Raw genomic sequence first — 25,428 nt, 5'->3', positions numbered from 1 at the left:
GGATTACTGTGGTTGGTGTTGTTACAATCGATATGTACCTGGGAGAAACTCTCCCAGTCACGGAAACACAGACGGCGCTACAATTTTTTAACTTTCATCTAGTCCCGAAATCTTTTCGCGAAATATGCATGCCCCTAGTCATTAGAAGAGACCTGCAAAATTCGCGGTTTCGATGGCCTTCAGGATAGACTGCACATACCCCTGTACACTCGAGGCAAATAACGCAAGTTCATTTTTCTGCCGACTTGTAAGTCGTCTCAGCTGGTTTGTCTGTGATTCGATCCTTCTTTGGTTGAGGGTTTATAACTGGTCCAGATGAACACTAAGCCAATAACTAGAGACCTGAAAAATTCGCGGATTCATTTCGGTTTATGCTAAAATTCAAATAATTTTACATAAGTGCTGCTTCTGCCATTGGTTCACTGTTAATCTGGAGGACTGAGGGCCAATTAGAGATCCTCACTCATTTAAGTGCCGAATCACAGGCCACCCAGTCGAGACGACTCACAAGTCAGCAGCCAAAGAACAGTTGGCATTTGCCCGAGTGTGCAGAGGATATTGGAGTCTATCCTGAAGGTAAATGAACCCGCGAATTTTTCCTGTCTCTACCAATAGCAAAATTATCTAAGAGGTCAATGTGTGTGTTTGAATTCTATCCTATCACCGAATGAACTCGCGAATTTTGCAGGTCTCTAGTTATTTGGGAACCGCTGAATTCCCTTGTTGTTACTTGCAAAGCGGCTGGATCGCACGCCGTCGAGCGCACGAGCTGCGCCGAGTGACGGGGTGAGTGACGGGCGAGTGACGGGGTGAGTGACGGGAGGTGGCCGTGTGCGCAGGGCTGGAACGACGTCAGCTTCCACGGCGCCGACCAGATCCCGACGCCCAACATGGACGCGCTCGCCTTCAACGGCGTGATCCTCAACAGCCACTACGCGCAGCCCTCCTGCACGCCCTCCCGCGCGGCGCTCATGACGGGCCGCTACCCCATCCGCCTGGGTGGGTGCTGGCAGGGACGTAACTAGACTAGTTTCCACCTGGCGCGAGAAATAACCCACCCCTTATTCCCCCCCCCCCCCACCTTTTTTTCTCTTTTCAAACCAACCAAACTAAAACACCTCTTATCGCCACCACACATTACATCTACTATTTCAAATAATTGTAATTCAACTTACATATGGTAAATAAATAGATTTATTTGTAGTCATTTCGTTTTTAATACATCGCAAGTTGGATAGTACAGTTTTTTAAATATTTGACGATAGGCATACGTGTAGGTATCTTTAATACAAATAACTCAATTGATCTGCCCTCCAATTTTTTTTTTTTCGTGTTCTTATAATACGATATTCAAGTAAATATCTATAGTAGAAATTACTCTGCCAATCGCTCCCCCCTCCCCTTTTCCCACCACAAAAATGCGTCACCCGGGGCACGAGCCCCGTATGCACCCCTCTAGTTGCGACCCTGGGTGCTGGCGTGAGCGTGACCTGAATCCTGGGAGTTCCCCCGTGACCCCACGAGGATGGGGCCGGGTGGACCCCTGGGTCCAGCCCTGCTCATTGTCAAACGTTCAACTACCATCATTTGTTACAAACTAGAAAAAAAAACATATTGAATATTTTATAAATAAAACTTAGTTTGGACGCTGTAACCATAATTAATAGGGGCAGGAAATTTTCGCGAAAAAATCTGAACGCCTACTATAGCCCGTCCCACTCTTAGATTGCAGTACACGGCTTATGGCGCGCGCTGTTGCCAAATCTCTAACACATTACGAATTTCAGGAGATGCGTGTATTTGTAATTTAGATCGAACAAGAAGCATTTTAAGAAATCATATCGTAATTTATAATATTTTATACTATTACACATATAAAATTGTAATAATACCACTTTAATGTAAATTTCAAATAAAAACTACCTATTGTAGACGAAAATTTCTTATAGTTTGCTTTTCTGTTCTAAAAATCCCACACACACACACACACACACACACACACACACACACACACACACACACACACACACATATATATATATATATATATATATATATATATATATATCACATTTTCATGGGCCCGATAAATGCCGTATTTTTGGACAAGTCATGTCCAAAATGATAAATAAAATACAGTAATGGAAATTCTCGGTCGAGTAAGTTATGGGAAAAATCCGAACAATTGGTTCGAAATGGGGAAGATTTTTTGAAAAACAGGAAAATCGCAACAACTCCCATAATATGAATAATATCGAATCCGTTTTAACGTATGATAACTCGGATTACCTAATGCCGAAAAATGTTTACTAAATACATTTTTGATACGACCAGCCATAACTGCATGGGTTCGAAAAAAATTTTCACCGGACAAAAAAACGTAACTGCCTTAGTAGACAGCTTATCAAATCTGTTTAAATTGTTTGTAATAATATCATAGTTATTTTCCAAAACTTTGTCTAAAACAATGTTTGATAAGATGCTTGGTATTGAGAAGGATAGAAAAGTAATTCAAAATTTTGTACCATGATCGCTATTGAATTCCTTCGTATTTATTTCATACATTTTACATATTATGTTAAAGAATCGATTATAATATTTTTTGTTGACTAAGGAAGCCATGTATTTGAAATTGCTTGTAGGACAGAACCCCACTTATCTAAACACACGGCCCTGTTTCCTTTTACGACGGCAGCGCGCGCTCTTGTACTGATAAGACACATCTTTAACAGCTATTTCCACGGAAACTGTAGAAGCAATTGTGATGGGGCTGCTTTTAAAAACTAATTCAATTCATTGTGAACATTTTTCTCGCTTTCGTCCCCCATCTATCTTTAATAGAAAAATTTTTTTCCGCGGGTCAACTTTTTGATGTTTCAGTTTGTGAGAAAATGCATTTCAATATATTAAAAAAATTATTTAAGTGAAACCTGTACAGTTTTTGTCTTAACATTTGTTCGGTGGCGTCCTAAGGCATTAATTTACTAATAAAAAAAAATCTGAATGAAATACACATGTAGGTTTTCTTTTTTTGATGTGAAACATATCGGAATACTTCAAAACAGTTCGCAGCGAATAAGTTATGTTTTTTAATTTTTTCGGACACTTAAAATATTGTTAAGTATTCAAAATAAGCATTGCCTGATGCGTATTTTGATTCTATACAATATGAAAAAAAGCTTGGTCCAAAAATTAAACTTTTAAATTTCGTTTGATATTTGGCAACAACGCACGAAGAAACAAGGACAGTGCTAACGGCAATCGAAGTGTGTTAGAGAGAGAGAGAATGCGCCCATTTACTTCCACACTGCAATCTAAGAGTGGGATGCTCTATAGACTGCAACAAGGTATACCCACACCAGCGGTTTCTTCCTTGTGATTGGCGGCCGTCTGCGAGAGAAGTCGTTGCCTTGTTTGACCGAGCCACTAAGGACGAGTTTGCTTCCACACTGAATTAGTATAATTGGATGTTGTAACAATCGACATGCACCTCAAAGTAACTCATCCAATCACGAAACACAGATGACGCTACAATGTTTTAACTTCCAGCTACTCTCGGGATCTTTTCGCGAAATTTTCATGGCCCTAATAATTAGGGACACCTGTATTTCGTGTCTCGGTACATCGCAAAACACCGTAGTTTTTTTTTTCTTGTAGTTATTGGCTGTGGTCGGCGAGAGGTGTTTTCCCGCACTTGACGGGGCCAATGGGAATGTGGATACCGTACTGCTGCACGCACACGATTCGCCATTACTCTAAGAAAAAAGCTACAGTGTTTTGTGACATACCTTGACACGAAACGTATTCGCGAAATGCAGGTGTCCCTAACCATAATTATACCTAGGAACTGGAAAAATTCGCGGTTTCAGTGACCTCTAGGATAGACTTCATGATCCTTTATGTGTTTGGGAAAAATTACACCTGTTTATTGGCTAATATTTCGTGGAACCTGTCGACTGGAAAATTTGTGATTCGATACTTATTTCGGTGAGGGTTATTCATTGGCTCAGAGTCCTCCAGGCCAAGTGTGTAGTCCAATCACTGAAGCAACGAAAAGTTAAGCGCATTTGGATTCTAGCCTTTCGCGAAATGAAACCGCGAATTTTTCCGGCTCTAATTATACCCTGTATTTTCAGGTTAAATAATATTCTGAAAAGAGTGTAGGTAAGAAATAACCATGCAATTATAATGTAGCACGTGACTGTAAAATTGCATGGAAAAGGGGGGGGGGGGGGCTTCTCCGATCCTGGGTCCAGGGCCCGTAATCAAATGTGGAGGCCATGCTTTCCCCCCAACGATTTTCAACCGTTTTTTTTCTCCGTATAAACACATCATAACTAATCGTGATGGAACATTTTAAGGTCCTTCTCTCGCCTGTTTGAAATATCGAAATAATTTTTGTTGCACATTTGTAAAATCATACAGTGATTAATCCAAAAATATCCACTGGGGGAGGGGACAGAATCATACTACTAGGAGGCACATATTCCCTAGCATTTCTCAATTTCGTGATAGGTACTTTAAAAGGTTCTTGGACCAAATATTTCTCTCTCTCTCTCTCTCTCTCTCTCTCTCTCTCTCTATATCGAATGAACTACGGGTGGGTAGAATAAAGAGGATTTGTGCTCATGTCGGGCCAGTGTCCTCCCGTGATACATTCGTTACTTACTGTTCACAACTTAGAAATGTAACAAATTAGATTCTTCGAGAAAAGTCTATACATCTCATAACTATGATGTTCATATTCAAATAGTTATTGACGTGACAGCGTCTAATAAATCGATGAACGCCGGCTGCACACACGAAAAAGTGTCCAGTTACGCACATTGTTCCGTTACGCTGTGTCCCGTAACGTATATTCTTCCGTTACGATGTGTCCCGTTACGCACATTGTTCCGATACTACGTGTCCCGTTACGCTCATTGTACGCTTGCGCCGCATCTATCTCTCTTCCACTCGACTTTTAATAAAGTGAAGTGAAAAGTTAATGTGGTTTTCATTGCTTATTACAACAATTTCGGCAATAAAGGTTAATTATTCTGGCATTTTAAAAATCTGATTACTAGTATAATTTCAAGTATTTATGCTTTCATTATTAAAATAAAAATGATTCAATTTTATTCATAAAGTAGGTATGCAATCATTTGATCAATGTTTTGTCATGACGTTGTCACGTTAAACTATCGTCCGTAAACCGACTTTACAGACAACCAATTTTTTTTTAAAGTTTTGGAAAGCCTTTTCACTTATATAATGTTTATAAAAATCTTTGTGATTTTTTTTTTTTTTGCCATTCTAAAAACGTGACTATGGTCTACCTATGCATTGGCGTGCGCAAGACTATATGGAGAGTGTCAGAATACAATACAACCATATCCCATTTCCTCATCTGACCCAAGCCTACTTTTTTCCATAAAAATCTGAGGAAATTTTACTTGTATCACCTTCGCATACATTTTTCTAGTTAAACGATCTACCAGTTACCGGAAAACTTTTTTTTCTTTTTTTTTCCCTGGAAATATCGCAGTTTGTTTAGAAAATGGTTGTGAAAGTCAATTTAGCAGTAAACAAGAAAATCCAAAGAAAGGCGCAGTTTCTTTCCGCACCGTACATTTTTGTGAAAATGTTGGGATAAAATAATTATACCAACTGTTTCGTATTAATAAGTAATTTAACTATCAATCTCTTTAATACAATCACGCGCATGCGCGTACAATGGTACGATGACGTCACAGACAAAAAAAATATATTGCGCGACAAACACGTACAGACGTGGTATATCAGTTGTGGGCTCAACCGTCGTTGTCGCATTATCAGTTTTTTTTTTCCATTTTCTTTTTAATGCTGCCGTAGCTCTCACATTCGCTCGGCACTGGTAATGTGAGGTTTTTTTTTTTTTGGATTCCTTTCGACGCAAGTTTTCCTCTGACTTGTGTTTTCTGTCATTCCGAGCATATTTACGAGTCATAACTTATGATGCGACATTGGAAATTATTTCGTAATTTTCAATTTAATACCGTTTTAAACTTATATTCCACCGGATATTTTTATTGTCCGCAAGCTCTTCACAATGTTACCCGAATCAATGTCCTAGATGAACGCGTTTCCACGCTAACCAGTGTATAACTTTACACAAAGGTAATTCGTAACAATCACGCGTAAGCGCCTACACTGGTACGATGTCACAGGCAAAACTAACACAGGGCGAATAATACGTAAAGACATGATCTATCCGTTGTGGGCTTAATCATTGTTGGCGCATTATTAGTCTCGTAGTTATTTAGCGATTGAAATCTGACGGTAGATTGCACACAAGAAAGTTCGACCGACTATCACTGTAACGAGCGAATTGGCCTTTTTTGGTTTTTACGTCAAAACAAAAATTGAGCCTAAAGCTGGACTCACAATGCTCCGGCGTCTAACACAGTGGCGTAGCCAGGATTTGCATATGGGGGGTGTTAAGAAGCATGGCCCCCCACCCTCTCGTATTAAAGCGGGGGGTCCGGGGGTCCTCCCCCGGGAAAATTTGGATTTTAAGGTGTATAATAGTGTTATTTTAGCAGTTATCGGTACTTAAATTTAAATATTGTAATGGTAAAAATTTTATTAATTTTAATATGAAATTTGTTTGAGTGATGAATAAGAAATTAATTAAAGATTTGGTGCTAAGGGGGGGGTTCGAACCCCTAAAACCCCCCCCTGGCTACGCCCCTGGTCTAACATAATATGTTTTGGCTTGGACGCTGCTAACAATTATCAAGGCTTATATTTTCGAAGAACGTTCTCTTGTAAAGGTTTACCATTTTGAGACGATCATGTACGCTAAGCACTTATAAATTATTAAACAAATATTAAAATATTTAACTAAATTTTCGAGTTACTGTGCATTATTAATTAAATTTGTGTATTAGACAATTATTGTTTCAAATATCAAACTCAGAACATGTTCATAGGCAAGTTAAGAATATAATACGGAAGGTTCTTGGCAAATAAACAAACTAAAAAACCTTTTAAAATACAGATAATATGTTTCTGACATTTTTGAGGTTATAATTTTATCTGTCCGTCGACAGTTAAAGCTTGGCAAGGTTTCAACGTACGGATGGAATTTTTCGAGCCATCTGATTGGCTGAATGTGACGTCATTGATGGACGGACGTATTAGACGGATGAGACGTATCATTGTGAATCCAGCCTAATGGTTGAGCCAAGGTCTCTTTTCGTGGGGAGAAGGGTAAACCACAAGGCAAGGAAGATAAAAAAAAAAAAAAAGTGGCAATCAGTGATATTATAAACGCTCTTATTTCCTTCGGAAATCTGTGAACTGTGCGGGTTTGAGAGGCAACATAGCAACAGCAACCTGAAAGACGTTATTTTTTCTAAAGTAAGTGTTGGCAAACATGATTATTTTTGTGTTTCTTGCAGGGAATGTTAAGTACTAACCGTACACCCCCGGCTTACGGTGTGAGGGGTTCTGAGTTCGAGTCCCGGGTAAGGCGATAACTTGATCGATGATATAATAATGAAAAAGGGCTTCGAATTACGAAATGAAGTAGATTCTATGACCATTGGCGCACTGCTGTAGGCCAGCAAAAATTAATGAAGTGAAATGAAGTAAGTACTACGCTGGATCTATAATGTTCCGTCTCGTCTGTCCGTCATCCGTCAGATAACAAATAATGGAAGCAGCTAAATATATAAATAGTCTAAAAACTGTTTAAGAGTAAAGGTAGCCGGCAATATCTTCTTTCTAACTTATGGGTCGTAATTTGTTCCGTCAGACCGTCCAAAATTAAATATTAGTCTGGAATTTTCCGGGCCATCTGATTGGCTGCAGCACACTTGATTGACAGTTGAACTGGGGATGGATGGATTAGAGGTGATAGCGAGTCCAGCCTTACGTATAAGATTAATTATTTAAAATACGAAATAACCAAAACACTATGTTAAATGCTTTATTTGTTGTGTCAAACATTAAAAACTGCGTAGCCTCAAAGTATGAGTGTTTAAAACCATAACCTCAGTTTCTAATGCAAAAAATACACACGAGCACAAGCAAGGCAGCACTTTTGCAGCCATGCTTATTTCATTGGTATCAAAATATTTTTGCCATTTAGTCAATATGCCACTCAGTTCCATAAATTCTGGGCTATCTGGGCTACGAATGTTCGCAAATATTATTTTTAATTTATGTTATTATTGTTGAAATTTCTGTTTTTCCCTACTATTTAAAACTTAATTTTTGATGTTGGCATTTCTCAAACGCACAGTTATGTTATGTAGTGGCAGAATTCAGTCTGCCAGTTCAGTTGCACCCCTCCCCTCCTGCCCCTGGTTGTGACTCGCTGATCTGAGGGCAGTGGCTGATCCAAGGGGGGTCACCAGGGGCGAGTGTCCGTGTCCCCCCCCCCCTATAAACCAGTTGTCTGCTACATTAATATTGCCGACAAAAATGATTGTTTCTGAAATCAATAAAATATTTTAATATAATTAATGAATTTCTTGTAGAATCATAAAATATGGTGGTTGGATGTTATGTGTAGTGGGAGAAGATTAAATACAAAAAGAAATTTTTTCTCTGGCTATTCTGAAATCCTAGAGTGCCCCCTCCGAGGTGAACCTCTGGATCCGCCACTGTACTGAGGGTGTGTGCAGGCATGCAGGGGCTGCCTCTGCTGGCGGCTGAGCCGCGGGGCCTGCCCGAGGGACAGATCCTGCCCGGGTACCTGCAGGAGCTGGGCTACTCGACCCACGCCGTCGGCAAGTGGCACCTGGGCTTCTACAAGAAGAGCCTGACGCCCACGCAGCGAGGCTTCCACTCGCACTTCGGCTACTGGGCCGGCTTCGTCAGCTACTACGACTACATCCTCCAGGACACGGTCGGTCCATCTCTTCTCGAGTTCAAGCACCTCCGGTCGGCAAAACAAACTGCACATGATGCAGGGCCGGATTTAGGGGAGGGCAACCGGGGCAAAAGCCCCGGGGCCTCCACAAACGGAGGGCCCCCACAAACGGACTCATACAAAAAGGACTATGGGAAAGACCAATCTCCGGAACTATTTTACTACCAAATTCTCGCAGATAAAAATTTCAGAGCTACATTTCCAAACCTTGAAATTGCATTGAGAATGTATTTGGTTTTGATGGTTTCAAATTGCACTGGAGAGCGCTCATTTTCAAAAATGAAAATTATAAAAAAATAGGCTCCGAACTACGATGGGACAAAACCGTTTATCGAAGCTTCTCTCCTGAGCATTGAAAGCGATTTACTCCGGGAATTGGATTTCAGCGAAATCATCAACAATTCTTCAAAAAAGCTCGGAAGATTCCGATCATTAACACTAAAATTTAATTTCATATAATTCTTGTCTCCGATTATATTTATGTATGTTTTTTTAAATACTAAGAGAATCTACTTGATTTCACAATAAATTATTTATTGGAAAAATCGACTGAAAAAAATTGTTCATTTTATTTGTAAAATAATTTGGGGCCAGGGGGCCTCCGCTCCTCTGTTGCCCCGAGGCCTCCAGACCTCTAAATCCGGCCCTGCTTGTATGCCAGACGTTTGTCTAATAGCTTGAAAAGAAACTCCTTAGGAAGAATCTTAAATAATTATTAAAATAAAAAAATAATAATACACCACATTTTTAAAACGGACTAAACGGTATAAACTAATTTCTCCTATAGAGTGTCACACCTGTAGATTGCAGTGTGGAAGTAAATGGGCGTTTCTTTCTCTTTCTAAAACATGCAGACTGCCATAAGCTGTCCTTGTTTCTGCGCGTGCTGTAGCCAAATAAGTATTTGAAATTGAAGGTATTCAATATTGTTGACTTATCAAGTGAACATGATAATATTTATATGAATTCGTATCAATGAGTGTGTGCAAATTGTTTCTCGTTATAAGTTGAAAAAGAAGTAATTTATTACAGATCATGAGCATGGTTTAAGGTACGAGACTAAAACATTATAAATTACTAAAATTGATTCTTAAAATGCTTCTTGTTCACTCAGAATTCTAAAGAAGGACATCTCCTGAATTTCTTGGGAACATGTTAAAGATCTGACAACAGCGCGCACCATAAGCCGAGTACTGCGATCTAGGCTGAGATGGGCTACAGCCCCAAACAGGATTTATAACCCCATACAGATTGTCCTGAAAATTATCATTTTGAATATTTAACACCTATGAAAATACTTGTAAGATTAAAAAAAAAAAAAAAAAAAAAATTGAGGTGCATGCAATAGGTAATTGATGCATAAATAGTTCACTAACAGTTATATTGCACTGCAAATGATGTGAAATGTTGTGTGAGTTTTCTCGACAGTTACTACGTACACTGTCTTACTGTTATCTTTTGCATTCGCCCAATGGATTCTCTTACGAGGGTGAACTTAAGACAGTTGACTGATGCACTGCAGCCCAGGCACTAGAAAGTGCTACCAATAGTCTTCATAAAAGGTTGAAATAGTGTTATAAATAATTTAGTCAGTATTTCTAAGTCCATCGAGCCTGTGTATAAATATAAAACATATTATTTTAATTTTTCTGTTATGTGTACAACTGTATTACAATGAGATATTTAAGAAATTATATAAATTAATATCATGAAGATACGTACCCCACAATTTTGTGGTACGTTTTACCACCTACATGCCCTTAAAAATTTTTGTGATTGTTCTTGTGTGGTTGTGTTACTTTTGATTTGATACAACCTCGTAGACTATTAGCCAGTGATAAACATTTACCTGGCTTCTTATCCAAGCGGCAGCTAATGGACAGTTAACATTTCTCGAGTACGTACGTGTCTGTCGAGTTGTGGATTTTAGTGAAATGATGAGTCTGTTTATCTCCAGCCTTGCTAGAGATGTACCTTTATTTTAGGCTCGTGTGCCATTATTAGGACCCGGAAATTTCACGGATACAATTAGTCGCAAGCTAGAATGCAAACCTTCACACTCTCGCACTGTGTTCGTGATTGGCCCGCAGTTGTTTGGACACGCCCATCTACGACCGTGAGCCAATGATGCCCAGCTAGGATAGAAGTAAGCGAATCAGGTAGTGCCAAATAACAAGGATAAAAATGTTCTCGCTAAGAAATCAACCAATGGGAAAGTAAACATGGGTCGAGCACACCTCTATAACATTGATATCTATCCTGAGGCCAGAAGAATCCGCGAAATTTCCGGGTCTCTAGCAGGGCCGGTGCAAGGTAAATTGGCGCCCTAGGCGAAAAACCTTAATGCCCGCCCCCGCCGCCCCCCCCCCCCTCCCCGGTCGGATACCCCAAAAAAATTTTCCTTGCCTCAAAATACATCACATAAGCCTAATATTTTGTCAACAATCAAAAGAAAGCAGGCTTGTGTTTTTTTTTTTTACTTTTTTACTTATTACAAATCATAAACAGGTCACCGTGGACTTTAAATAATTACTTATATCAATATAAACATTCCAAACTGTTACAAAAATCCATTTTCATCTAGTTTCAATAATCGTTAAACATATTATATCAGCTGTTATGTGTCGTGCTGCGCCGCCCCCAGCTACTTGGCGCCCTAGGCGCTTGCCTAGTTCGCCTATATATACGCGCCGGCCCTGGTCTCTAGCCATTGTTATGTATCAGTGTCTCATTATTTTGTGCTTGTGTGCTTGTGTACTGTTGCATTGTTGAAGTGTGTCAGTGTGCGAGATGTCCCGCTCGGGGGTGAGACACTTGGTGACCTCGCTGTCCGCGCAGTATCCCGACGGCCCGTACTCCGGCTTCGACCTGCGGCGCAACTACTCGCTGGCGTGGGACCGCGTGGGCCGCTACGCCACGGACGTGTTCACCGAGGAGGCGGAGGCCGTGATCGGCGCCCACGACCCGTCCACGCCTCTCTTCCTCTACCTGGCGCACCTCGCCGTGCACGCGGGCAACCGCGGCAAGTTCCTCGAGGCGCCCCAGGAGGCCGTCGACGCCTTCCGGCACATCGCCGACCCCAACCGCCGGACGTACGCAGGTACCAACTACCTTCGAGTGTATAAAGCTCCAACTACTCCAGCAGCATTATGTTATAAGATTACATGACTACTTGTTTACGTAGCTACAAGTATACGTAGCTACAATTCTACGAGGCTCCAAGACATCATGACTACGCGACTACGAGCCATGAGGTTACGAGACTACGTGACTACGAATCTTCAAGTTTACGAGACTGCGAGGCTACAGAGCTACGAAGCTTCTAGAACACAAGTTTACATTACTGCGAGAATACAGGACTACAAGTCTGCATGCGTACTCCCCTGCCACCGGTTCCTTTAACCCCTCTGCACAAAATTTGGAGATGGCATGCTGTGACGTAGTTGAAGTCATCACATTGTCACCATCGCCATATTGTCCCGCCCAGAACATTGTGTAAATGTTGCTTGACCACGTCTGGTGATGATAAGTGTGAATTAGAATCCCAGTAGTTGAAAACTGTCTTTTTCCATAAAAAAAAATAGTACCTATTTAAAACTGTTTTCCACAATGCAAGCACTACATTTCATCTAAGCTTTCGGGCGTATAGCGAATATGGCGCAACGATTAGCTGATGAAGGAAAACGGCTTCACGCACTCACAGTGCGGTAACGGAGACGAGGCCTCGGCGCGTGTTGCAGCGATGGTGTCGAAGCTGGACGAGTCCGTGGGGAGGGTGGTGGCAGCCCTGCAGAGCCGCCGCATGCTCGAGGACTCCATCATCGTGCTGCTGTCGGATAACGGCGCTCCGACCATCGGCACCTACCCCACCTGGGGATCAAACTTCCCGCTGCGAGGGGTGAGTGCTAGTCCTCGAGACTGGTGTAGGATCCTGATCCATGGAGCTATAATATCACACCTTATGATTGGCAGCAGTGCAACCAGGTGCAGGAAATGTTAAAGAATGTAAGGTTAAATTATAGTAATTAAAAAAAAATTAATAGACATTGAAATTAATAATATTCTGTTATCGCAAAAAAAAAAAATTGAAATATGGCATCTCCTTGAGTGGCTTCTCTGACTGTTATGTGCTGTGTTAGTGGATATAAATTGGGTGGTTCTGGTTCAGTTACATGCTTGCACAGTTTTTGTTGGAACACAATTTTCCTTTGTGAAAAAAAAAAAAATTTTCTTGTAAAAAAGATTTCTGCTTTTGATTGTAAAAAATTGTTTTGGTATTTCATGCATAAATTTTTTGTTCTAGCAAGTTTTTATTTTATATTGCCATTAAATTTCTCGTGGACACCGAGGTAATTATAGATGGTAACACAACGAAAGATATTAAGAATCGTCCTTAAGTCCTCTGGAAAGATAGTCCTGTGACTTCCCAAAGCGCCACCTCGCTCCAGTTGTTGCCAAGTGAAATCAGACCACAACCTCCGTTCCCCAAGTAGTTGCGGGAGGTGATGTACGGTTCCCGCAGCTGAAGGAGACGCTGTGGGAGGGCGGAGTGCGGGTTCCGGCGCTCGTATGGAGCCCGCTGCTGTACCAGACGCCGCGCGTGTCCAGCCAGCTGATGCACATCTCCGACTGGCTGCCCACCCTGCTGGCCGCCGCAGGTACCACTCTCACATCACTGCCCTGCCCCATTCTCTCTCTCTCTCTTGCTCTCTCTCTACCTCTCTATCTCTCTACCTCTCTATCTCTCTACCTCTCTACCTCTCTACCTCTCTACCTCTCTCTCTCTCTACCTATCTACCTCTCTCCCTCTCTACCTCTCTACCTCTCTCACTCTCTCACTCTCTCTCACTCTCTCTCTACCTCTCTACCTCTCTACCTCTCTACCTCTCTACCTCTCTACCTCTCTCCCTCTCTCCCTCTCTACCTCTCTACCTCTCTCACTCTCTCACTCTCTCACTCTCTCTCACTCTCTCTCTACCTCTCTACCTCTCTACCTCTCTACCTCTCTACCTCTCTACCTCTCTCCCTCTTTACCTCTCTACCTCTCTACCTCTCTACCTCCGCGATACACCCGTCAGCCTACAGGATCCATCGAGAAAGGATTTTTAACATTTTCGAATAGCTGCAAGAATCCTTGCAGAATCGCCGATGCAGCCTTATGTGGCTTTTGTGAGGTTGCCGTGCTGTATTTCAGTAAAAAAAAAAATTGTTAAATCAGTCTCTTGCTTAACCAGCGAACTGATATGTACACCCTTTTATCTTTAGCTTTCTCGTATGATTAACTTGAACATGTGAAAATTGATAATTATTGCTTAAAAATAGTTTGTGTAAAATTTTTAAATCCAGACAAATGACTGACAAAATTATAATTTTTTTTTACGTACACCAGACCATATTGTGTAAGCATCGAAATAATTCAGATATCCTTTCACTGCTACTGTCTCACTGAATGCATCCTTGGAACTGAAGGATCCTGTGGTAAAGCTGGATCGGTAGAGGAAACAGTAAATATGTCATGTCAATTAAGCCCCGTGATCGGGCCTGACCCTGACAGTAGCCTGAACTGGACTGCTGACACGGTTCAATATGTGCTACTCTTACACTGGAACTGAAACCATGTTTGAAGCTACATGTAACGCTACCTATCTGTTGGGTGAGCCCATAACTAATAGCAAGAAATCTCGGACCTCAGGTTAAAATCTAAAGTGTTAGATTTCTAACTATAATTTAACTACTTGACTAATTGGTCAGTATAAGACAATTACTTTGCCAAATACTGGTTTGTAATAAAAAGGCATGCTCTATATAAATTAATAGGAGATGAGTATTTCTATGTCCAACCACAAAAGTTATGGTTACCACAATAAAATGAGCTAATTTTCAAGGTTTGGTTGGTATGCCTGATAGATATGCAGTACTTCTCAGAAACAATGTAGCTATGTTGTTAAAATAATATGAAAGCTACTATCTGTCGGCAATGTCTTTCAAACAGTTTAACTACAGTTGTTAATAAAAGCAGGCTAGAACAGCTGATACAAATATAAACAAACGTCTGCCATATTATTATGAAAAAATCAGAAGAAAAAAAAATGGTAAAAAAAAGACTTCACGTCTGATGGCTAATTTTCCGCAAATCATGGGTCGTTTTTTTTTGAAGTGGGGAGGGGAGGTGTGTGGCCCACAGCTCGAAGCCCATGGCCATAGGTCAAGTTTTTTCCGTATGCAATCTCTATATCATTTCGTTAGCAATCCGTTACACGCATGTAAATTTTACACCCAATGCCTTACCGGGGTCTTGAACCCAGGACTTCTTACACCGTTAACCGGTGTGCATCCATCCGACTTTGCCGCCATGGAGGTCGGTTAATCATGGGTCGTTTTATTGCCCTATTCGCGGGAAGCGAATATCGCAGAGCAATGACTGTGTATCCCTGTTCTGTTCAATTAATTGCTTTTTTTTTTCCCCAGGAGGTCCACCGCCTCCAGCAGACATCGACGGCGTGAACCAGTGGGACGCGCTTGTCTACAATTTGCCGTCCAGGCGGAACTCGGTCCTCGTAAACATCGACGAGAGAGAGCGCACCGCCGCCTTCAGGTTCGGCAACTACAAGATGGTCGTTGGTACGTCATATGCTGGATTGTTTAGACATTAGAATACTGATTACAAAATGCAGTTACCGATTGAGGCAATGAACTCACACAATTAAATAAAAGTTAAAAAAAAGTTACATACACAGTTAAAAAAGTATTATTTTAATGGAAAATGTAAAAATGAAATGTTTCTTCTGATAATAAATAAAAAAGCAGAGTATATAATTACTTAATAGAATTTTTGTAAATTTTTATTTTATTCAGAATCTTACCTGATGAATGTAATTTTACTGTTTAAAAATATTTAATTTCTGTAATTAATAGTTTAATATTACGTTAATTATTTAAAATGGGGGGAAAAAAACCTTGCAGGTATTGAACCTGAGTCCACAGATAATCACATCATTCTTTTTACCACTACACCACAATACTGACTTAACAAATGAAGAAATAATTTCGGTTAAATAGTATCTTCGATAGATTAAAAGTTTAACTGACAATTGCAGTAAAGTTAGGAGTTATTGCCATGTGTACAAACCCTACAAAGCTTCCAAATAAATTAAAAACCCTAAACTTTACCCGACATTTAAAACAAAACAGTTTTTTTTTTAAATATACCTACTTTTATATGAAACTCCCATTTAACACAATGTTAATGAAGGGGACACCTCCTACTAGCGCAGTTAGTTCTCAGGCCGCCGCAAGCTTCACTAAGCAGACGGAGAATGAAGATAAGTTGCCAGACCTGTCTGTATGGCCGTGATTCCAACCTATACATAAACCATAGTATAAAAAATTTTTAGTTTAATTCTCTCTTATTGTGGTCTAGGGAGCGTTCAAGTATTACGTAACGAATTTGGGTGGAGGGGGGGGGGGGTCTTGTAAAACGTTACGATGCGTTACAGGGGAGGGAGGGGGGTAAGACCTACACGTTACGTCACATTGTTTTTTTTTTTTTACCCTTCAGAACGGTCGCGTAGAGACAGATTCTTTCACGCATTTTTGAAAACTTTTTTTCTCTAAATTTTAAATGGCATGATAGCTTAAATTATTTTTTTACCTTCACAAAATTGCTTCTGCTTGCTTTACAGGATTAGTGAATATTGTTTTTTTAACTCCAAACGTAAAGCAATATATATATATATATATATATATATATATATATATATATATATATATATGTATATATATATATATATATATATATTTATCAACAGCTGTGATAGTTTTTCTCGTCACTCCAGTAAAGTAGTTAAAACAAAAAATACCGCTATTCGGATGGCTTCGTTATACTTTGGTTGTCAACGTAGACTCCAATCGCCATATTAGAAATTATATAGGTATTGATATTCAAAATACACTGTTTTCTATGTGTGAGATTTTCTCTCATCACAACAGTAATGTTGTGGTACGAAAGGCGATTGGTCTGAAAGGTTAATAAAAAAACTAGTGAATTAAAATCTCCCAAGTTGGCAACCCTTTTCGTTTATTTTTTATGGAGGATTCCCGATTGAATTGTTCGTATTTTGTTCTCCCAAGATGGCAACCCTTTTCGTTTATGTGCTCCAAGCACTCGACCGACTGTATGAAAATTGACAACTACGATGTTTCGGCGGAATATAGAAACCCTGAAGATAGCTTGCAGGATCCAGCAGACCCTAATATGGCGTGGTATAGCGCTCATGTCCGGAATCGCAATATTTCTTGCAAGTTATTAAATGCGCGGATGAATCCTGCTGTTCCTGCTTGAGGAGTGCATTAAAATCTGTCTTTCCAGAAACTTACCTGCCGCCACCCTGCCCAATCCTTCAAACCGCAAACAAGTTCGTGGTACCTAGTCAGATAGACAAAGGATCATGCAAGTTTTCGCCACTTCTTGTGAGGTTGTCTGTTGATCTGTCGCCTCCTCTAGAAGGGTTTAAGCAGATGCCTTACGATTTATTTTGCCCATCAGTACAATCCGACCTAAAGAACCGAGTATGTTCAACCTGTGGGTTTTTTTTACATCCCACAAGAGTGTGCAAATGCACAATCGTTACATGCATGGCAAGACTGCCCAAGACCTTCGTGAAAGTCAAGTACGGCCACAGCGACTTGCTGCAAGATGGGCAAATGAGCTTCTCTGCATTGTGCGTCGCTGTGAAACATCGTCTGAGGATGCCGATTGGCTCGACGAAGACGAAGTTGATGCAAGCGGGTTAACAATTCCGGAACTCTCTTCGTCTGCTCTCCGGATGCCAGTAATGAATGAATCGGAGTGGCTGGCAAACCCATGGACAGAGGAGCAGTAAAACTCCAATTGAATTGTTTTTTTTTACAATCTACTTATTTTAATTATGGCTAATTTTATTTTAAATGTTTTTCGTTTTCGTTCGATCGTATTCTTAAATACGATTATATTTTGACAAATATATTTTATTGCAGTTAGTTTTATGTTTTTAATTGCATTGCCAAAGGTAAAAATAATTATTAGAAATAAAATTTGTTATTTAATTTTAATAGCTTTATTAGTAAAACGCTAAAATAGGAGAATGCATGAGAAGAACAATGGCGGATAAAGCAAAAAGTGTGTAAGGACAGAGCCAAGTCAGGAAAACGACGTAATTAAATGTATGATTGCTAAATGTATGATTGAGTAGTAAAAATTTATTAGGACAAAAAAAAACATTAGAAAGCTCTTGCTTTTAAAAACAAGACATTTCAAATGTTAATAAATAACATTAACGCGATTAAAACAATAACAAGGGTATTTTAGTGACTTATTCCGGTACGTTACGCCACATAATTGTGACTTTTAGGTAAAAATGGTCACTTGGGGTTACGTAACGTTTTACTAGGGGGGAGGGGGGGTACAGAAAAACGTTACGGCGCGTTACATGTGGGGGAGGGGGGGGGGGTCAAAAATATCAAAAAATTGCATTACGTAATACTTGAACGCTCCCCTATGGGTTGGCAATATGCAGCCTAAAATTTTTTTTGTTTTACTCTTATTATTTTTCATCTTAAATAATAAATTAAAATTTTATAAGCCAGGGAGGAGTATTTGTGGAATAACAATCATAATTAGGTTGAACTTAGTAAGCCCAGATAAATACATATGTAGTAAAGTCATCTTAGTTTCCTGTGGCTAAACTGTTTCTCAAAAATTTAAGCTAATACACTATGCTTAAAAAGACAAGTATTATGTCAGGTTCATTATGAAGTGGTGTAGCTTGTAGACAGTGGAATAATGTTTGTTTTTTCAGGGAGTGCTCGAAATGGAGAGTATGACGGCTACTTTGGTGCGAGTGGCCGTGATTCTGCGAGTCCTCCGTACAATGCTTCAGCGGTGGTGCAGAGCAGCGCGGGACAAGCCATAGACGAGCTCTTCAAAACTCTCTACCGGTACTTAACTCGTCTCTTTAATCCAAATTATTGGATTTTCCTCTTTTCCTTTCTGCCTGGTTTTGCGTGGCGTTGTTGTAAGTGAAAAACACAAAACCTAGAGTTAGTGTAAAATTTGCAATGTCGTGATGGGTGGATCAGCTTGGAGCTTGGGTTTGATACCCTGCCAATAGCTTATCTTTAGAAGCTCTGGATCCATAGATCACAACCACTGTGTGACCAGGTTGATAACTTCACCCCTGCCGGCTCTCTGGTAAATTCACTACCGAAGTTATTTCACCGCCCCCTGTGTCGACTAGAAATCACATAAGACACTTTTTTTAAAGTGCCAAAAACCATCCCATACATTATCTGTCTGTGGCTGCCCTTGGATGGGAATAGAGCTCAGTCACACTGCATTTCATTATTCTTCTGCTCTGGGAATACTCGTTTCAAAAAAGATGATTTCTGATGGTAGTCAGTAAGACTGATTCAGCTATTATCCAAGCCTTTATTTAGTGGTGTTTAGGGAATTCTACTCCTTTAATTCCTGTCTTGGTTTTAAGGGCCCCCGCCTACCTGGGCACACATACATTTGCACAGCTTCAGGAAAACCAACGATAAGAAAACTACTTGAGATATCCGAGTGGAATCTGTTTATGAAAAGCATTTAAGAATTCGCTGAGGGGCCAAAAAGTAGTTTTGATTCTGGATTAAGTTTTTAAACTGTATTTTCATAACAGTTAAAATGGCAAAAAAAAATGTGTTTTTTTTTCAGGTATAAAACAACCAGTAGAGATTATTGAAAGATTACACTTTTAACTTCATTTCTCTGCCGTATACTGTTGGTTACCGCTCAAATTTCACAGTTGTCCTATGAACAATGAGAAGACTGCGCGCCAGTTCAGAGCCACACTAGAAGCACCAGCGAGCGTCGCACTAGGCGATAAAGTAGTGTGTCACCTAGTCAGTAACCAAAGGTCTTGGCAGGGCCGGCACGTCCATATAGGCGAACTAGGCAACCGCCTAGGGCGCCAAGTAGCTGGGGGCGGCGCAGCACCTCACATAACAGCTGATATAATACAGCAAAACCCCTTATTTACACTTTTCATGGGGACAAAGTAAAAAAGTGTAAAATGCGGGAAAGTGTAAATAAAGGGAAAAGTATAAAAAGGAGTACAGTTTACCTTATTTAGAATTTTTTTTTTCCTTTTGTTTAATAGCACATACTATAATGCAGGTACAAATACACTAACAACAAATTTTACTTTAGTATATAATCAATTATTAATTTACCGCATATGACAAAAATAAAAAAAGAATGAAAGCCAAAATGTCCTAACAAAAAAATTTGAAATTTTCTTCTGCTTGCTTTTTTGGCTGTTCAAGGAGATTATTTGCCTCTCCAAATTATAAAAACAGTTGCAACCGGCAGGGTTTATATCAAATACGGGCTACATACACATTGCTCACAGTAAAAATTGAAAAAAAAAAAAAAAAAAAAAAAAAAAAGGCCGCAAATTGATGAAAATTTACCGTCAAAAGCGCGCCGTACGCGGAGAAAGGTCATTGTACTCGGTCAGCTGCTGTAACGACGCGGCGGCGCATGCGCACTCTATGCTCCGCCCAGACTCATGACCTGCCATCAGCAGCCAACCAATAGATGCGAGCTTAGCGGAAAAAAATATAAGCTCCACCTCCCGTGTACCAATTTTATCCGGTTATAATACCAGTTTATTGGTATACGCACCAGTTTTCTCGCTGCCGTGACATGTTCAAGTTTACGTTTATCGTGATGTCTTGATACCAATAATTAATTATTTACGATCCCCAGAAATAAATTGTTAGTTTAAAATATATGCGTCAACTGTACAATACTTCCGAAATTATAAAAGACGTATAAAACAGTTACCAAGACTCCGCTCATTTTATCTTGTGAAGTTTATGTCTCGTACCAGTATTTCGGCTAAGTTGTGACATAAATACAGTATCAGAACTTACAAGCAGCCATGTTTGTACATTCGTGATTGTACGTTTTTCCCTCGTGCATTTTTTTTTAGGTTGTCTCCTGCTATAATTACTCGTACTTTTACACGCCTAGGCTTAAATTATTACATGTTTAGAAATAAAAGCAACTTTTCATGTTATAAAAAAATATATATATTTTGCGATTTAAAATGTTCATTGCCTACTAGCTCCACGGTATTTTCTGGCTGTTTATGGTTGTTACGTGACGTAAATAGCGGGATGGATTCGATTTTTGAGACGTAATTCGCGGGAAAGTATTGTATTGGACTATATGGGAACTAAACGGGACCTGAAGAATATAGTGCAAATAACGGGAAAACGTAAATTACGGTAACGTAAATAAGGGGTTTCACTATATGTTTAATGATTATTGAAACTAGATGAAAATGGATTTTTGTAACAGTTTGGAATGTTTATATTGATATAAGTAATTATTTAAAGTCCACGGTGACCTACCTGTTTATGATTTGTAATTAAAAAAAAAAGAAAGAAAAAACACAAGTCTGCTTACATTTGATTGTTGACAAAATATTAGACTTTTTTGAGGCAAGGACAATTTTTTTGGTGTGTCCGGGGGGAGGGGGGGGAGGGGGGAAGGGGCATTAAGGTTTTTTGCCTAGGGCGCCAATTTACCTTGCACCGGCCCTGGGTCTTGGTCGGAGACGTGTGATCTCACCGTGCACGGGGATGCAGTCGGCCGGCACGGGTGTGTGGTGTCGCAGGGCGGCGGCGTCTCCCTCGGAGATCTCGTTCCTGCGGTCGGCAGCGTCGCTGCAGTGCCGCCCCAGCGGCGCAGGGGTGCCGTGCCGGCCCGCGCAGACCCGCGAGTCCTGCCTGTACGACGTGGAGCTGGATCCGTGCGAGACCAACAACCTGGCGCCTGAGCAGCCTGCCACGGTGCGCGCCCTCCGCCACTTCATGATCCAGCACCGCAAGCACCTGGTGCCCCAGGCCAACCTGCCCCCCGACTCCTCCGCCGCCGACCCCGCCAAGTTCGGCAACGTGTGGACCTCGTGGGGGGACGCGGAGCCCGTCTGAGGCCGGCCCCTGCCACCCGGCCAGCTAGCCAGTGCCAAAGTCACCGTTACAGCGCCGTCTGTAACCCTGCCTCGTCGAGGCTGCCCTGGTCCGACATCCTTCGCAGTGTCTCCGTCCTGGACTAACTCTACGAGGGCCCTACTTGAAGGCTCCTACATCAGTAGGTCAGCACAATGTGTTATACCATACCACCACCATGGGGTATATTACCTCTTCTTCATCAGTAGGTCAGCACAATGTGTTACCACCACCATGGGGGTATACTCCCTCTTCTTCATCAGTAGGTCAGCACAATGTGTTACCAACACCATGGGGGTATACTCCCTCTTCTTCATCAGTAGGTCAGCACAATGTGTTACCATTACTATGTGGGTATACTCCCTCTTCTTCATCAGTAGGTCAGCACAATGTGTTACCAACACCATGGGGGTATACTCCCTCTTCTTCATCATTAGGTCAGCACAATGTGTTACCATTACTATGTGGGTATACTCTCTCTTCTTCATCAGTAGGTTAGCACAATGTGTTACCAACACCATGGGGGTATACTCCCTCTTCTTCATCAGTAGGTCAGCACAATGTGTTACCAACACCATGGGGGTATACTCCCTCTTCTTCATCAGTAGGTCAGCACAATGTGTTACCATTACTATGTGGGTATACTCCCTCTTCTTCATCAGTAGGTCAGCACAATGTGTTACCATTACTATGTGGGTATACTCCCTCTTCTTCATCAGTAGGTCAGCACAATGTGTTACCATTACTATGTGGGTATACTCCCTCTTATTCATCAGTAGGTCAGCACAATGTGTTACCATTACTATGTGGGTATACTCCCTCTTCTTCATCAGTAGGTCAGCACAATGTGTTACCATTACTATGTGGGTATACTCCCTCTTCTTCATCAGTAGGTCAGCACAATGTGTTACCATTACTATGTGGGTATACTCCCTCTTCTTCATCAGTAGGTCAGCACAATGTGTTACCATTACTATGTGGGTATACTCCCTCTTCTTCATCAGTAGGTCAGCACAATGTGTTACCATTACTATGTGGGTATACTCCCTCTTCTTCATCAGTAGGTCAGCACAATGTGTTACCATTACTATGTGGGTATACTCCCTCTTCTTCATCAGTAGGTCAGCACAATGTGTTACCATTACTATGTGGGTATACTCCCTCTTCTTCATCAGTAGGTCAGCACAATGTGTTACCATTACTATGTGGGTATACTCCCTCTTCTTCATCAGTAGGTCAGCACAATGTGTTACCATTACTATGTGGGTATACTCCCTCTTCTTCATCAGTAGGTCAGCACAATGTGTTACCATTACTATGTGGGTATACTCCCTCTTCTTCATCAGTAGGTCAGCACAATGTGTTACCATTACTATGTGGGTATACTCCCTCTTCTTCATCAGTAGGTCAGCACAATGTGTTACCAACACCATGGGGGTATACTCCCTCTTCTTCATCAGTAGGTCAGCACAATGTGTTACCATTACTATGTGGGTATACTCCCTCTTCTTCATCAGTAGGTCAGCACAATGTGTTACCATTACTATGTGGGTATACAAGGATTCCAGACATCAGAACTGGTGTCAAAGTGCAAGCCTGAGTGTAAAACTTGTGGTCTTCAAATGCGTCTGTGCACACAGAGTTTCTATCTTCTTGATAAGTGCATTACACCCCTTCACCCCAACCCTGATGCAAAACCAGTTCCACTATGGTAGCCTCCAAGTTGCATGCGTTATAAAAAATACACAAATTAATCTCATGCACCGAATAGAAACTAGTAAATACAGCACAGAGGTCGGTTTGAGGTGAGTATGTTAGACACACTTTTGGCTCGCAAGTCACAAGGCTCTGGAAAAGACCGTGTGTTTGATCGGCTATCAGTATAGTTTCGATTATCTATTCTCAGGTATTGTGAATGAAATCCTGGGGAGTTTGCATGTTTTAGTGGCAAATGCAAATGCATATATTTAATAGCAGTTCTCTGTTCAGGATGTGGTGTATTCTATTTATTTAAAATTATGTTTTAAACTTAAGATTGTTGAAAAGAGACACAATATGCTTAGTTCTCTCTTGATCGTTAACAAAAAGATACCTAAAAGTATTAAAAGTGAAACATTTATGACAAAAAGTAATTAATTACATTTAAGAGTCATTTAGATTTTTAAAATTTTATCATGTGATAGGCTACTTAAAACGTATGTTTGCGCTCTTTCATACACTGGCCAAAAGGTAGAGACAGGATTATATAATGAATTGAAATAAAACCGAAATAACAACGCAAAGCTTGTTAATACAACATAAAACTCTGAAATACACACCATTTAGAACCAAAATTCAATTAAAAACATGAAAATAATCAGAAATTTGACAAAAGTTAATTCAGATTACAAAAATTTTATTGTTTACAATGGCAAATTAAATTAATGTAATTTAATTAGCATGAATTGTGTACCAAAATAAATTAACTAAAGGATTAGGAAAAAATTAATTTTATATTGCTTGATCTTGCATCACTTATTAATAACATTTTTATGTTAATGACTTGGCACATTTTTCAAACACACAAATATTTGCTGATTAATTTTTATTTTTCTGAGTATGTAATTTTGTTTTAGACAAGTTCATTACTAGTGATTTTACTGTTTTAGACTATTTTAGTAAAAAAAAAAGTATTATGAAATATTTTAGTTTATTTTTTAGTAATACACTATTTTTATGAATAAAGACAATGTATAAAATTAAAAACAATAACACCGAAATCTTCTTTTAAAAAATAACGACTTAAAAATTGAAACCATAAAATCTTGTTCTTACCAACAGCTCTCTGAGAGACCTGCAGTATGTTCTGAGTGTAGAGTTCTGAGCTACCAATAAATCTGCAATAAAGAGAGAGATTATAGAGAAGAAAGAGAGAAAAAGAGAGAGACACATACACATACATACACTTTGTGCGAGTTTGACAAATAATTTTATTTTAAATTATGCTTCCTGTAGTGTAATATTACTTTGTGTAATGTTCCTCGTTCCAGAACACTTAATTTCTTGCACATGTTACATATAAGTTATTTCTTTAGTGTGATAGTTGTTTATCAGTAATAAATAATTTTAATTAGAGTGAATGAAATGATCAGGAATGATCTTTCACTTTAAAATTGGAACAGTGGAAATTGCTAAATGTTTGTTGAACTTAAATACGTACTACCAGAGGAAAGACAAGTGTTTATTGATATAGCAAATGTCGAAATTGGTACTCCGACCAAGCTACTAAACACTCGTCAGTATTTTACGCAGTTTACGAGTGAAATTCTCGGTAAACTTGAAATCAGTAAAGCACTTCTGAAGATAGTATGCAAAGTTGGGACTTTTATCGTGGAAGTAATTATTTATATTAAAATCTATTTTGTGTCGGATGTTTGGCACATACCGAGATGATGAATAAAATTATTCATAAGGAGTAAGATATATTTGTTTCCGAAAATATATTGCAA

The 25,428-nt window shown here is 40.0% G+C and overlaps 1 protein-coding gene across 1 annotated transcript in view; it reads left to right on the top strand.

The window, feature by feature from the left end:
• Window positions 1–25,392, top strand: part of LOC134535156 (arylsulfatase B-like) — a 40,414-nt gene extending 15,022 nt beyond the window's left edge. Inside the window, exons 3-10 of the mRNA XM_063374142.1 lie at window positions 840–999; window positions 8,655–8,878; window positions 11,741–12,002; window positions 12,643–12,800; window positions 13,425–13,560; window positions 15,371–15,523; window positions 18,739–18,877; window positions 21,607–25,392. Of these exons, the coding sequence (XP_063230212.1) occupies window positions 840–999; window positions 8,655–8,878; window positions 11,741–12,002; window positions 12,643–12,800; window positions 13,425–13,560; window positions 15,371–15,523; window positions 18,739–18,877; window positions 21,607–21,922 (1,548 nt within the window). The 3' untranslated portion in view covers window positions 21,923–25,392. The remainder of the gene's footprint in view (window positions 1–839; window positions 1,000–8,654; window positions 8,879–11,740; window positions 12,003–12,642; window positions 12,801–13,424; window positions 13,561–15,370; window positions 15,524–18,738; window positions 18,878–21,606) is intronic.
• Window positions 25,393–25,428: the final 36 nt, after the last annotated feature.

The sequence above is a fragment of the Bacillus rossius genome, chromosome 8 (assembly GCF_032445375.1).
Source record: "Bacillus rossius redtenbacheri isolate Brsri chromosome 8, Brsri_v3, whole genome shotgun sequence".
Classification (NCBI taxonomy): domain Eukaryota; kingdom Metazoa; phylum Arthropoda; class Insecta; order Phasmatodea; family Bacillidae; genus Bacillus; species Bacillus rossius.
This window is presented reverse-complemented; position numbering and strand designations above follow the sequence as displayed.